Source organism: Apodemus sylvaticus, chromosome 22 (genome assembly GCF_947179515.1).
Source record: "Apodemus sylvaticus chromosome 22, mApoSyl1.1, whole genome shotgun sequence".
NCBI lineage: Eukaryota > Metazoa > Chordata > Mammalia > Rodentia > Muridae > Apodemus > Apodemus sylvaticus.
In genome coordinates this window covers 33,985,623-34,000,110 of record NC_067493.1, presented here as the reverse complement: position 1 = coordinate 34,000,110, position 14,488 = coordinate 33,985,623, and the positions used below count along the sequence as shown (strand labels likewise).

Below are 14,488 nucleotides of genomic sequence, written 5' to 3'. Positions count from 1 at the left end.
TGCTTAGGGGACAGGTCGCTGGTGGTCCCTGCCTTTAATCACAGCACTTGGTAGGAAGAGGAAGGCAGATCTCTGTGAGTTGGAGGCCAGCCTGGTCTACAGAGAGAGTTTCAGGACAGTCAGGGCTACACAGAGAAACCCTGTCTTGAAAAGAAAACAAAACAAACAAAAAGGGCCTGGCTGGAAGGTGTATATTACAGATTTCTGGGTCTCAAGAGAGACTCTTCCTTTAAGTAGAATCCCTGGCTGGAGCTGGGGCTCTGAAACCCCTAGAACAGTAGTCCCAACCTTCCTAGTGCCGTAGCCCTTTAACACAGTTCCTCATGATGTGTGACCCCTCAACTACAAAAAAGTATTTTTGTTGGTACCTCATAACTGTAATTTTGCTACTGTTATGAATTGTAACGGAGACATCTGCATTTTCCTGGGGGGGGGTCTTAGGCAACCACCATGAAAGGGTCGTCCACCCCCCACCCCCACCCCCGCAAAGGGATTGCAGTCCACAACTTGAGAATAACTGCTCTAGGGCAATTTAATGAGAGCCTGTCTTAAAATGTAGTAAGGAGGGGGGGGGGAGCTTTTTAAAAAGGTAAAGGGGCTGGAGAGATAGCTCAGTGGGTAAGAGCTCCGACTGCTCTTCCAAAGGTAATGAGTTCAGGTCCCAGCACCCACATGGTGGCTCACAACCATCCGTAAAGAGATCTGATGTCTAAAGACAGCTATGGTGTACTTCCATATAATAAAAGGTAAAAAAAAAAAAAAAAAAAAAAAAAAAAAAAAGGGTAAAAAGAAGGCTGGGGGTTTACTTCCTCCGTAGAATGCTTGCCTAGCTCTGGGTTCAATCCCCCGATGCTGGGAGGGGCGGGTCATAGCTCTATATGATATTTGTGGTGCTGGAGACTGAACCAGGACCTCATGTATGCTAGAACAACCTCTGAATTACATTCCCTGTTGAGCTGTATATCCAGACTCATAGTGGCCATTGTTTTTCTACTTAAATCCTTTTTTCTCAGATGGGGAAACTGAGGCTCAGGGTCCTAGTATGCTAAGGTCAGAATCCAGGACTGGCATCCTTCTCTCCCCAAGCTTTCAGCAGCCCTGGGGAGGCCCGGGGGGGGGTTGCAAATATGACAGAGGGAGGGAGCGGCAGGAGAGAGGACCCACTGCCCTGCCGCCTGTGTTGCAGCTGAGCTGGGCACATGGCTTGGCGGCTCACTGTGCCGGAACTCCAGGACCAGCTGCAGTGTCCCATTTGCCTGGAGGTCTTCAAAGAGCCTCTGATGCTACAGTGCGGCCACTCCTACTGCAAGGACTGCCTGGAGTCCTTGTCCCAACACCTGGACTCCGAGCTGCGCTGTCCTGTGTGTCGTCAGTCAGTAGACTGCAGCAGCTCCCGGCCTAATGTCTCCCTGGCCCGGGTGATCGATGCTCTGAGGCTCCCGGGGGACACAGAGCCCACCGTCTGCGTGCACCACCGAAACCCTCTCAGCCTCTTCTGCGAGAAAGACCAGGAATTCATCTGTGGTCTCTGTGGCCTGCTGGGCTCCCACCAACACCACCGAGTCACACCAGTCTCCACCGTCTACAGCCGCATGAAGGTGCGAGGGGCGGGCGGGCCTCTAGGTGGTGGGGGGGGGGGGGGGGAGCAGAGCAAAGGGCGGCTCTCACGAGTTTTCTCTTGCGCCTCCACGCGGTAGAAGAAGGCTACTGCACCAGGGTTCCATTTCCCCTCCTACTCCATTTTGGGAGTATATCACACACACACACACACACACACACACACAAGTATGCATTCAGTCATTGGTTTTTAACACTTACGTGATTATTGACTGATTGACCGTGTGCACGCGTGTACCACAGCATGCATGTGGAAGTCAGAGGACAATTTATGACAAGTCAGTTCTCTTCTTCCACATTCTCATCATTGGTTTTTGAGGAGCTGCTTATATACTGGGGTCCTGAGACTCACAGGGGCAAGAATTATGGGGAAACCCTTGCTAGACCTTTCCTATTCTTTTCCCTTGTATCTCTGGCTTGTTTTTATTTGGTTTTGCTTGCTGCGCTAGGAATGGAATCTAAGTCTTAGTTTATAGCTTAAGCAGCATTCTGCCACTAAGCAACATCTGAGGTTCGGTGGTATGGCTTTTGGTAGTGGGTTATTTGTAGCTCAGACTGGCCTTCAACTCTAAATCTTCTTGTCTCATTCTCCACAGAGCTGAGATTATAGGCATGCGCCACAATAGATTTTTTTCTTTTTATGTTTTTTATTCATTTATGTGTGGACACGCATATAGAGGACATCTTCAAGGAATCACTTCTCTTATTCCACCACGACCAAACTCAGATCATCAGGTTTTACCTGCTGAGCCACAATACTCATATATGTGTGTGCTGTGCATCACACACACATGTACACTCACAAATGCACATACATGCATGTGCACACATGCACACACACACACACGCACACGCGCACACACACACACACTTCAGGAGGGACAGTGAGATGGAGAGCCAGGTCTAGGGGTGAATACCTAATGCAGAAGCAGGAGGATCAGAAGTCCAAAGTCAGCCTTGGTTACACAGCAAGTTTGAGGCTAACCTGAGTTACATGAAACCTCAGGATGTGAAGGGAGAGGAAGAGAGGGTATCATGAGGAGGAACAGAGGGGACAGTAGCTGACTGTCCTGGTATCCTGGGAATCAGAGGGGCAGCACCTTAAGATCAGCTACCTGTGTCTCTGAGGCCTTGGGGTGGAGCCTGGAATGTGGTGGTAATGAAGCCAGTGTCGGGGGTGGGGGGGCACACTCTGGAGGCTAAGGGAATGGGATCGAGAATTAGAAACCAGGGCTGAGAGAAGGCTCAGCGGTTAAGAGCACCGACTGCTCTTCCAGAGGTCCCGAGTTCAACTCCCAGCAACCACATAGTGGCTCACAACCACCTGAAATGGGATCTGATGCCCTCTTTTGGTGTGTCTGAAGACAGCTACAGTGTGCTCATACACACACACACACACATGTGCACATGCACACACTAAATAAGTAGGTAGGTAGATGGATAGATAGATAAAATTAGAGGCTAGCCTGGAGTATATAAAGGGGAGCCTGTCTAAATAAACATAAGGAACAAAAGCCATCAAACAAACAAGCAAACAAAACAGCCCTTGGGAAGCAGAAGGATCTGAGCTGACAGCTGGGCCCACAAGACAGCTCAGCATAGAAAAGCATCTGCCAGGCAAGTGTAAAGACCTGAGTTCAATCCCTGGGTATGGTAGAAGGATAATACAGGTTCCTTAAAGCTGTCTTCTTCTGACCTTCACAAATATGCCTTGGCATGCACATGTGTATACACACACATACATACACACACACACACACACACAGTTTTGTTTTTCGAGACAGGGTTTCTCTGTGTAGCCCTCACTGCCCTGGAACTCACAGAGATTGGCCTGCATCTTTCTCCCGTGTGCCAGAATTCAAGCTTTGTGTCACCACACCTGGCTACACACACAATTTGCATTAATATATGTATGTGTATGTGTATGTATATGTGTATGTGTATGTATATATGTATATAGAGAGATAGACAGACAGACAGAGAGGGACTAGCTCTCAATACATTATCCTGCTGGCCTGGAACTCACTCTCTTCCTGCCTCAGGCTCCTGAGCTAGGATATAAGTGTGTGATTTGGCTGCATAGCTTCCTCTCCCCATGACTCAGTTTCTCTGCTTAAGGAAGTGAGTGTGGCTGTTCCCTCCTCAGACTTCTGGAAATGCTCTTTGCCTGTGTGTCTCAAACAAGAACAGGACATCAGTCACCGTGTAGCCCAGGCTTGCTGGCTGCTTCTTCTTCTCCTTCTCCTTCTCCTTCTCCTTCTCCTTCTCCTTCTCCTTCTCCTTCTCCTTCTCCTTCTCCTTCTCCTTCTCCGTCTCCTCCTCCTCCGTCTCCTCCTCCTCCTCCTCCTCCTCCTCCTCCTTCTCCTAAGACTATTTTGTAGATGACTTGTGTCTTATGTGCATTAGTGTTTTGTGTGAGTGTATCATGTGCATGCCTAGTTCCCACGGAGGTCAGAAAAGGCTGTCAGATCCCCTGGGACTGGAGTCAGAGCCGCTTCTGAGCTGCCACGGAGGTGCTGGGACTCAGACACTGAGCCATCTCTCCAGCACCTCGCTTTTTTAAAATAAACCTTCCTTTCCTTTGTCTCCTCCCCCATTCCTTTCCTACCCTCTGCTTCCTCGCCCCCTCCTTCCCCTGCTTTCCCCTCTCCCACCTCTCCTTCCCTCCTTTCCTTCCCGTCCCTTCTCCTTCCTCTCTCTCACCTCTCCTCCCTTCTCCTCTCTCCCCTCTCTTCCCCCTCCCCCTCCTTCCTCGGCCTTCCCTCCTTCCCTCCCTGACAGTCTGGTTACCTGGGATGCAGGCTGGCCTTGAACTCCTGCCCGGGTGTCCTGAGTGCAGGGATGACAGGCATGTCCCACTACCTTGCCTTTCTTAATGCTCTTCACCTGGGTGTGGAGGGCAACTAGGAAGCTCGGGTTGCTCCTCTGGCTCCACTGTCATGTGACTGGGAACGTCTCAGAAGGGAAAGGGTTTTCACAGAAAGGGAACGTGCACTGGCCAGCTACTCACAGGACCACGGCTCATCACCTCCAGGAAGAGCTTGCAGGCCGCATATCCGAGCTGAAGGAGGATCACAGGAGCGTGGAGGAGCACATAGGCAAACTGGTGAACAACAGAACCCGGATTATTGTGAGTCTCTTCCCTCTGCCTGGGGCCCAAGATCCACCCACCCTGATCCTACAGAAGTGTTTCCCAGCCCTTCTCCCAGCCAACCCACATTCCCTCTTTCTGACAGTCTTGTGTAGCCCAGGCTAATCTTGAACTCTTGATGTAACGAAGAATTACCTTGAACTTTTCATCCCTAGTCATCCTCTTCCTGGGTGCTGATTATTGGTGTGTCCCACCTTGCTTAGTCTGTGCAGTGCTGGAGAGGGAATGCAGTGTTTAGTTAATGCAGTGCTTCATGCCTGCTAGGCAGGTGCTGGACTGCTGAGCCACTTCCCCGGGGGGATTCTAGGCAGGGGCTCTACCACTGAGCCACGCCCCCAGCCCCTCCCTGGGGGATTCTAGGCAGGGGCTCTACCACTGAGCCACGCCCCCAGCCCCTCACTGGGAGATTCTAGGCAGGGGCTCTGCCACTGAGCCACGCCCCCAGCCCCTCCCTGGGGGATTCTAGGCAGGGGCTCTGCCACTGAGCCACGCCCCCAGCCTCTCTCACTAGGGGATTCTAGGCAGGGGCTCTACCACTGAGCCTTGTTCCCAAGCCCTTTGCTAGGGGTTCTAGACAATTGCTATGTTCCTGACCCACATTTTCTGACCTTATTTTTATTAATTTTATTATTGCCAGTTGTTGTGAGCACAGAGTTCTAGCACTGAACCACACCCCGAGTATTTTCTAATTAGCCTTCTATTCACCTTTAAGAGGGTGCCTTCCACACAAAGCCAAGTTCAAAGAATTCCCAGGAGGCTGGGGGACGGTTCCATTCCTTATAAGGGAATTGGACCCAGTTGTCAGAACTTGTTCCAAGTTGGCTTTTGTTCAGTGTCCTTTGGGGCTGTGATAAGACAGGACGGGAGTCCCAGAGATAAAGTCCCAGAGCTTGGAACCAGCTCTCCTCCATACCCTGGTGCCACCTGTGTCTGCTTGCCCTTGGCAGCTATTGTGAGGTACTGGGGTACAAAAGTCTGGACACAGAGCTGTCAGTGTAGGGGTGGCAGAGAAGGGACAGCAATGCTACACGTGCTCATTCAGCTTTCCTGAGCCTTAGGAGAAAGATGATGGAGATTTTTTTTTTTTTTTAAGACAGGGTTTCTCTTTGTAGCCCTGGCTGTCCTGGAACTCACTCTGTAGACCAGGCTGGCCTCGAACTTACAGAGATATGCCTGCCTCTGCCTCTCCAGTGCTGGGATTAAAGGTGTGAACCACCCCTGACCAGCTGATGGTGATTTTTTTGTTTTTGTTTTTGTTTTTCTTTTAAACTATGAGAAAAGCCTGAGGGCCCTTTAACCCGACTGCAGCTGGATGGCTGCCATTGTCCGACCTGTCCTGTTAGTAGTATCCCACACTCAGGGTTTGGTAGGAAGCATGTGATACCTGCCTGTCCCTTTCTATAGCTGAATCTAATTCTTTTTCTTTTTTTTTCTTTTCTTTTAATTTTGCTATTTTATTTTATCTTTGACACGGGGTCTTACTATGGAGCCCTAGATATGTAGTTCTAGGCTGTCCTAGAACTCATAGAGACCTGCCTGTGTCCTGCCTGCTGGGACTGAAAACATGTGCCACCATAACTGGTCCTACTTCTTTTATTTTGTATTATTACAAATCATTTTACTCTTTGGCTGTCCTTAACAGCAACTACCACGACAACAAACACTACCTCCATGCAGTAGTAGCACTGGCCTTTAATCCCAGCACCTGGGAGGCAGAACAGGTAGCTCTCTGTTGGTTTGGGGCCAGCCTAGTCTACAAAGTGAGTTTCAGGACAGCCAGGGCTACACAGAGAAATTTTGTCTCAAAAAACAAACAAACAAACAAACAAACAAAAGACCATTGATCTGACCAAATATTTACCAAGTTTATTTTTATGCTCAAGATCAGTTGGGATCAATGTGGGGTCTCCGTCGGAGCCCTTGCCCCTTTAACCTGTCCTCTACCAATCGTGTTGTGGGATCCATCAGGGTCGTGCCTACCAGGTGGCTTCCCCAGCAGTGTTGAAGGCATTTCATTCTGTGGCTATCCTTAATTTCAGAGCCTACACTCCTGAGAAGGGTAAACCCTGGGTCACCACAGCTCTCTCTGGTCAAGAGGATGAGGACTGGCGACTTGTCAAAGCTTCGGGGCCCCTTGAGAGGCATCCTGTTGTTCCCTGGAATGTGGCTGACCTAGGATCAAGCATGGGCAAGAGAACTGGCTGCCATCTTAGCCCCTAGACAATTATCGGTGGTGGCCTCCAAGTATGGTTATTGAACATTCAGAAGGTCACTTACACCAGTATTTACGAACGAACAGTGCTTTCAAACTTAGCTGTTGATAACACATAGATAAAGTTTGACAAAGGCACATTTACAAATAAACCTTAACTCTGTTAGGATTGTTTCCTAACTCGAAGCTAAGTGGAGACCATGGGCAGTGATCTTGATAAAACAGTGTCTTAGTGTTTCTATTCCTGCACAAACATCATGACCAAGATAGGGAGGAAAGGGTTTATTCAGCTCACACTTCCACATTGCTGTTCATCACTAAAGGAAGTCAGGACTGGAACTCAAGCAGGTCAGGAAGCAGGAGCTGATACAGAGGCCATGGAGGGATGTTTCTTACTGGCTTGCTTCCCCTAGCTTGCTTTCTTATAAAACCCACAAATACCAGCCCCGGGATGGCACCACCTACAAGGGGCCCTCCCCCCTTGATCACTAATTGAGAAAATGCCTTACAGCTGGATCTCATAGAGGCACTTCCCCAACTGAAGCTCCTTTCTCTGGTAACTCCAGCCTGTGTCAAGTTGACACAAAACCAGCCAGTACAAAGAACAAACCTTTGTGCTCTAAGCATTTGTTTTTTGTAAGCCCATTGGGGAAAAAAAATCCCATTTTTCATAATAAGCAACTTCATATTTCAATGAAAACAAGAAAGTGTAGCTTAAATACAGAGAACTTATACCTCATGTCTTCAATACTTAACAGCTGCAAATGCAAACCTAGCAGTACTGAAGAGAAATAAATACAGCCAAACATGACCAAGGCAAACCATGACACAGTAAAAAGCACACCATGACTCAACAACAACAACAACAAGATCAAAGATCAGACCCTGGCTCAGTTCCCACAGAAATCAAACCATGACTCAGCAAAATTAGCCAAACCATTTCTGTAAAGCTCCAAAGCGAGACTCGTTGTTGGCAAAATCCCCAACAACGGCTTAGCTGAACTGCCAGCCATGACCACACACTGGCTGTTAGAGGGTTCCAGGGTTAGGATCAGGGTCAGGGTTAGGAATAGAGTAAGGTGCTTACTTGCCTAGCATGCACGAGGCCCCAGATTCAATCTCCAGTACTGCAAAAAAATTAAAAAATATAAAATAGAAGCCGGTCACTCTAGGGCTCCCCAGTCACATGAACTGTATGCTATCATCAGCCCGCTTGGCATCTAGGATGAGCCCCTTCAGGCTGGGCCAGAGAGACAAGGCCCTGGGGATGCGCGGCTGTGACCGCACTGTGACTGGCCCTCCTGTCTTAGAATGAGTCCGACGTCTTCAGCTGGGTGATCCGAAGAGAGTTCCAGGAGCTGCATCACCTGGTGGATGAGGAGAAAGCCCGCTGCCTGGAGGGACTCGAGGGCCATACGCGCGGCCTGGTGGCTTCGCTGGACATGCAGCTGGAGCAGGCTCAGGGCGCTCAGGAGCGACTGGCCCAGGCGGAGCAGGTGCTGGAGGAGTTTGGAAGCGAGAGTCACCACGAGTTCATCCGGGTGAGTGGACAAGAGCGTGGTCCCCGCTTCCTCCTCAACAATGCCTAGTTTGGACACAGCAGTAACCCCCTGTCCCTCTCTTTCTTCCAGAAGTTCCACTCCATGACCTCCAGGTAACAACCTCAGCCGAAGCTGCTGGCAGAGGTCAGCCAGTGTAGTGTGTCCAGTGGCTGGGCACAGGCATCTCATCCACATGGGTCCTTCCTCTGGTCTAGCCCTAAGCTGCTCCCCACGTGTGTCTGTCACTGAGCACAAGGAAAATAGTGCTAGTCAAGTGTCTCACAGACTAGAAGTGCGCACTGGTCCCAGCCTGTGGTAGCTATGGCAACAGATTTTTGCCTCAAGCTATGACGACACTGTGGAGGAAGATGATGGCCAGGGACTGGTGTGACAGCTGAGAAGCCGCAGTGTGCAGGCAGACAGAGAAATGAGAGTGAGGCGGTGTGCAGAGCACAGGATGTGGTGAATGACGTTCGTCTGTGGAGTCAACTGTTGTGTGAGGAAGGGGAGAGGAGATGGCCTAGGCAGGGAACACTCTTCAAAGCTTGGGAGGTTAGTGAGTGCTGGAGAACTCAACCGTTCCTGTGCCCACCCTGCCCGTGCAGGGATCCTTATTTTCTTTCTTCCTAATTCTCATTGTATGTATATGAGTGTTTTGCCTGCATGTATGTCAGGGTGAAGTGTCCACAGAAGCCAGAAGACAGCACTGGATTCTTAGGAACCGGAGTTACAGGCGGTTGTAAGCTGCCATGTGGGTGCTGGGTATGGAACCAGGGTCCTCTAGGAGAGCAGTCAGTGCTCTTAACCACTCAGCCAGCCACCTCTCTAGTTTATGTATGTGCACGCACACTTATGGGTGTGGAGGCCAGAAGCTAGCCCTGGCTGTTGTAAAGACACTGTTCAGCTTGGGTTTTTTGTTTTTGCTTTTGTTTTTGAGACAGGGTCTCTCACTAGTCTGGGGCTCACCTACTAGGCTAGGCTGACTGGTCAGAGAGCCCCAGGAATCTGTCTGCCCCCGCTTTCCCGGTAGTTATTGCTTGGCTTTTTAGATTTATCCTTTTATTTTATGTGATGTCATGCATGCATGTCTTGCATACCAATTGTATGCTCCCTGGGTGAAGAGGTCAGAGAGGGAGGTGAAGCCTGGGGGACTGGAGTTGCAGACAGTTGTCATCTGCTATGTGTATGGGGTGACAGAACCCAGGTCCTCTGCAAGAGCAACAAGAGATCTGACCAGGGAGCCATCTCTTTAGCCATCATGACTGGTGGGTTCTGGGGGTCGAACTCAGGTCCTCATTCTTGCCAGGCAGGCAGTTTACCCCCTGAGCTACCTCCCAGTCTGCCCTCCTGGTTTTCTGTAGTCTTTGGGGCTACGTGCCTACAGAGCACAGATGGAAATGAACAGACAATTTGCTGGGAGCAGAATCAGGTCACCTGATGTAGTGGGTCTCAGGTGTCAGCACACGTGAGAAACACCTCGTGGGCTGGCTAAAATACATTATACAACTTTCCCAGGGTGATCAGTTTCTGATGAGCAGATCTGGGGCAGGGCCTAAGGATCTGCATCTCTAACAAGCCCCCCGGAAAGCTAGACGGGTTTCCCCAGACCTGTGCTCTGTGGGCACCTGTTGCATTAGTGACCTTGCCTTTCTGAGACCACGTTACCTGATGCAAATGACTTAAGGGTGGAAAGGTTTGTTTTGGTTTCGGACAGCTATCAGCTCTTGGCCAGGAAGGTGTGACACTATTCAGGGCTTGTTCACATGCTTGAAGATAGGAAGTAAAAATAAGACTGAAGCCAGAAGTGGGGATAACCTTCAAAGACCTACTACATGACCGACTTCCACCAGCCAGGCCCCACCTCTTTCTAAAGAGTTCTACCACCTGGGGATCAAATTTCTGAACCTGAGCAGTGGAAGATGCTTCCAGTTCTGTCCAGAACGGCGGTTGTGCAGCATCCTTGCCGTGCCCTGCAGGGTGTGACTCTGGAACCCTGACTGGGCATCCAGTGAATGAAGAGAGGACAAGTTCATAGACACACAGACAGAAAAGCTGGGGTCAGGTGGGACATGCACACTCTGAGGCAGTGGCATCAACTACACAGCACCTGGGATCCTGGAATGCTTATTAGGTGCAGTGTGTGGGGGTGGGGAAGGGAGTTAGCCGGAGGTGTCTACGTTACAGGCCGGCAGTTTTGGCTCAAACACCCGGAAGCTGCAGTTTTTGCACACACGAGTCCATCTTTTGCAAACACTGAGACTTTTACACGCTGTCAACATTTGCACTGGGACAACAGGAAGGCTTTGGCATCCCAGGGGTCTGGAACATTGCGGTCCTTGACCTGGGCCACGCCCAAGTCAACAACTGCGCCCCCTCAAGACTTCACCTGCTCTTTGCACAATTCCTCGGGGCGTCCTCAGCTCCCTGACAATCCCAATTCTAGGAAGCAGGCATGTTCTCCAGGAAGGAGGCCTGAGGAGAGGAACGGGTGGTCTCCTGAATGTGTGGCCTGAGTGGTGAATTTATTCCCATGGGCCCCCACTTGAGGAGGAGGGTGGGAGGCAGCCTTGATGCAGAGGCCCCCAACCACTGGAACTCATCCACGCACACAGGGCAGAGGTCCAGCAGGCTCGGCCTTGGGAAGGCGGCGTCTTTAGCCCGATCTCCTTCAAGCCAGCTCTCCACCAGGCTGACATCAAACTGACGGTGTGGAAGAGACTCTTCCGGAAGGTTCTGCCAGGTGAGGCTTCAAGCTGTGATCCTCCCAATTCATCAGTGGTACGTAGAGGCATAGAGCGAACTTAAAGGGGGTCTGCATGGGGTGGGGAGGAGAGTGTGGGAGTGGCTGTGCAGGCGCACACACTTGCAAAGCAGCACACTGCTCCCTAGCAGAACTCCTCCACAGTGGCCATGACCAATGCGCTTCACAGGTGTGACCCATCCACCCACCCACCGCCCATCTCATCCACTTACCCTCCCCCACCCCATCCATTCGCCCAACTACCCACCCATATCATCCACATACCCTCCCCCACCCCGCCCATCTCATCCACTTACCCTCCCCCGCCCCGTCCATCCTGCACCTCTTCCATCCACACAGCCCTGTGCCTGCCCCTTCCAGGTCCTGGGGACACAGTACAGTTCCGTACTTGAGGACTCAGAGTTTGCCATCACCCCCCGGGCAGGGTCTGTGGCTTCTCTGAGAGCCACGTACAGGCCTCTTTCTCTTCTAGCTCCAGAATCTCTCAAGCTGGACCCGGCTACTGCGCACCCTCTCCTGGAGCTCTCTAAGGGCAACACCGTGGTGCATTGCGGCCTCCTTGCCCAGAGACGAGCCAGCCAACCCGAGCGCTTCGACTACAGCACCTGCGTCCTGGCTAGCAAGGGCTTCTCTTGGGGGCGCCACTACTGGGAAGTGGTGGTGGGGAGCAAGAGCGACTGGCGCTTGGGGGTCATCAAGGGCACAGCCAGCCGCAAAGGCAAGCTGAACAAGTCCCCAGAGCACGGGGTGTGGCTCATTGGCCTGAAAGAGGGTCGGGTGTACGAGGCCTTCGGCTGCCCACGGCTGCCGCTGCCCGTGGCTGGCCACCCTCACCGCATCGGCGTCTACTTACACTACGAGCAGGGTGAGCTCACGTTCTTTGATGCTGACCGCCTCGATGACCTGCGGACACTCTACACTTTCCAGGCTGACTTCCAGGGCAAGCTGTACCCTATCCTGGACACGTGTTGGCACGAGAGGGGCAGCAACTCGCTGCCCATGGTGCTGCCCCCACCCAGCGGGCCTGGCCACCTCACGCTTGCGCCCGTATAGGCTGTCCTGGCACTGTCTGCCCAGTACAGGGACAAACCTGTCCTGCTAGACACGGGGATTTGAGGGGTTCTGCTGGGTCTCAATGTTTGGACTGCTCGAGAAGGTTCTTCATACCTGCGTCCCTGCAACATTTATGTCAGGGGATATAGCTTCTTCCTCGCCACCTAGGGGTATGCACGCCACCTTGTACCTGACCAGGTCCTGTATCCACCCAATTTATGAAGCAGCCCTGTGCCTCCTAACTCTTCCAGCAGAGGGCAGAAAACATTCCCTCACGTATGTAATCTTTATCACCGGGACCTTCAAACATCTATTAAAAAACAATAAATTTGACATTTTCCTCATTAATTATTACTACTACTATTTTAATATCTATTCTTATCTAGGTGTATGCTTGGGGGTGGTGCTGTGCCCACAGAGGTGTTATGAAATATAAAGCAGTGTAATGGGGCTGTGGCGTGTATAAGAAGGGGCCTGGCAGGCGTCGCCAAAGTGTCCCCTTGAGGAATCACGCCAAGCGACAGTTTGTTGGGAAAGGAAGAGAGCGGGGACTTGGAAAGGGGCAGAGGCAGGGAAGGGGGTGGGGCAGAGAGAGAGAGAGAGAGAGAGGGAGGCCAGGAGCACGTGGGGACAGAGACAGTGAAAGAAGAGGGGGCTTGAGTGGTGACTGCAGTCCTCTTACACGCGGCTGCTGTACCTGACAAGTTGCAAAGTCGTCTGTAAGCCAACAGTCAGAAACTATGGAATCCCTTGGAAGTGGCATTACAAAAGGTCTGGGAACAGTATGTGCTCTTAAGGGCCGAACCACCTTTCTTAGCCCCCAACTACTATTATTTTGATAGAATCTCATGTAGCCCAGGCTGGCCTGAATTGACTAGCCAAAGATGACCTCGAATCAATTTTTCTCTCTTTCCTGCCTTCTTTTCTGTCTTAAAAGATGTGAGTACACCGTAGCTCTCTTCAGACACACACCAGAAGAGGGCATCTGATCCCACTACAGATGGTTGTGAACCACCATGTGGTTGCTAGAAATTGACGCAGGACAGTCAGTGCTCTTAACCGCTGAGCCGTGTCTTGATCCTCCTGCCTCTACCTCTTGAGTGCTGGGATGCAGGAGTGTGCCTTCATGCCTGGTCTATGCAGTGGAAGGACTGGAACCAAAGGCTTTCTGCCTGTTAGGCAAGTCCTCTACAGATCGAGTTCCATCTTCTGTCCTCCTCCTCCTCATCATCAATGTTGAGAAATGATCCCAGGACTTTGCCCATGCGAGGCAAGGGCTTTACAGCAAGGGACAATGTCTGCCTGCCTTATTAAACACACACCTTTTTTTAAAAAATCTGTTTTTCCCAGTGCTAGGGATAGAATCCCAGAGACCCACATTTACTAGATGGATGTTTAACAACTCCAATCACACATTAGCGGATTTAAAGTGGGTAATCTATCACTGAGCCACGCCCCCAGCCCCTCATTGGAGGATTCTAGGCAGGGGCTCTTCCACTGAGCCACACCCCCCAGCCCCTCCCTGGGGGATTCTAGGCAGGGGCTCTACCACTGAGCCTTTCATCCCGTCACAGAGTAGTCTGTGGTACCTTCTGAGTTCCAAAGTCTTAAAAAAAAAGTTAAAAACGACAAAATAACTACACTGAATTATACAAAGAAAATAGTAGAATGACTTTTCTTTCTTTCTTTTTTGGTCGTTTGAGAAAGGACCTCACTACGTAGCTCTGACTGTCCTGGAACTATGTCGACCTAGTTGGCCTCGAACTCGCAAAGATCCTTCTGTCTCTGTTTCCCGCGCTAGGATTAAAGGCGTGAACCAGCGCTCCGGGTATTTAGAACCTAACATTAATTTTGTTTTGTTTTATTTTTTGGATTTGTTTTTTTTTCGGGACAGGGTTTCTCTGTGTAGCCTTGGCTGTCCTGGAACTCACTCTGTAGACCATGCTGGCCTCGAACTCAGAAATCCGCCTACCTCTGCCTCCCAAGTGCTGGGATTACAGGCGTGCGCCACCACCGCCCGGGCTAACATTAATTTTGGATGCTGAAAATGGGAAGCAGCTAACTTCTTTGGAGTCTAACGAAGGCTCCTGCCCTTTGACTCCGGAAATCCGGTTGTACAAGTTGTTGCGGTGGCCGTAAAGCCAGGCCGAACT

The 14,488-nt window shown here is 50.9% G+C and overlaps 1 protein-coding gene across 2 annotated transcripts; it reads left to right on the top strand.

Moving 5' to 3' along the window:
• Positions 1-1,199: 1,199 nt before the first annotated feature.
• Positions 1,200-12,607, top strand: Trim50 (tripartite motif containing 50). 2 transcript variants are annotated; one of them, XM_052168371.1, is made up of 6 exons: positions 1,200-1,598; positions 4,652-4,747; positions 8,291-8,521; positions 8,615-8,634; positions 11,134-11,261; positions 11,755-12,607. In XM_052168371.1, exons 1-6 carry the CDS (start codon positions 1,200-1,202, stop codon positions 12,333-12,335), a joined length of 1,455 nt encoding a protein of 484 aa, XP_052024331.1. In that variant the 3' UTR covers positions 12,336-12,607. The 2 variants fall into 2 exon arrangements, with proteins under 2 accessions (XP_052024331.1, XP_052024330.1); XM_052168370.1 differs by having other exon boundaries at positions 8,612-8,634.
• The last annotated feature ends 1,881 nt before the right edge of the window (positions 12,608-14,488 follow it).

Coding starts and splice junctions, on each gene's coding strand:
- Trim50 (XM_052168370.1), top strand. CDS start 1,200: ATGGCTTGGCGGCTCACTGTGCCGGAACTCCAGGACCAGCTGCAGTGT. Junction 4,748..8,290: donor ACAACAGAACCCGGATTATT/GTGAGTCTCTTC, acceptor CTCCTGTCTTAG/AATGAGTCCGACGTCTTCAG. Junction 11,262..11,754: donor CTTCCGGAAGGTTCTGCCAG/GTGAGGCTTCAA, acceptor TTTCTCTTCTAG/CTCCAGAATCTCTCAAGCTG.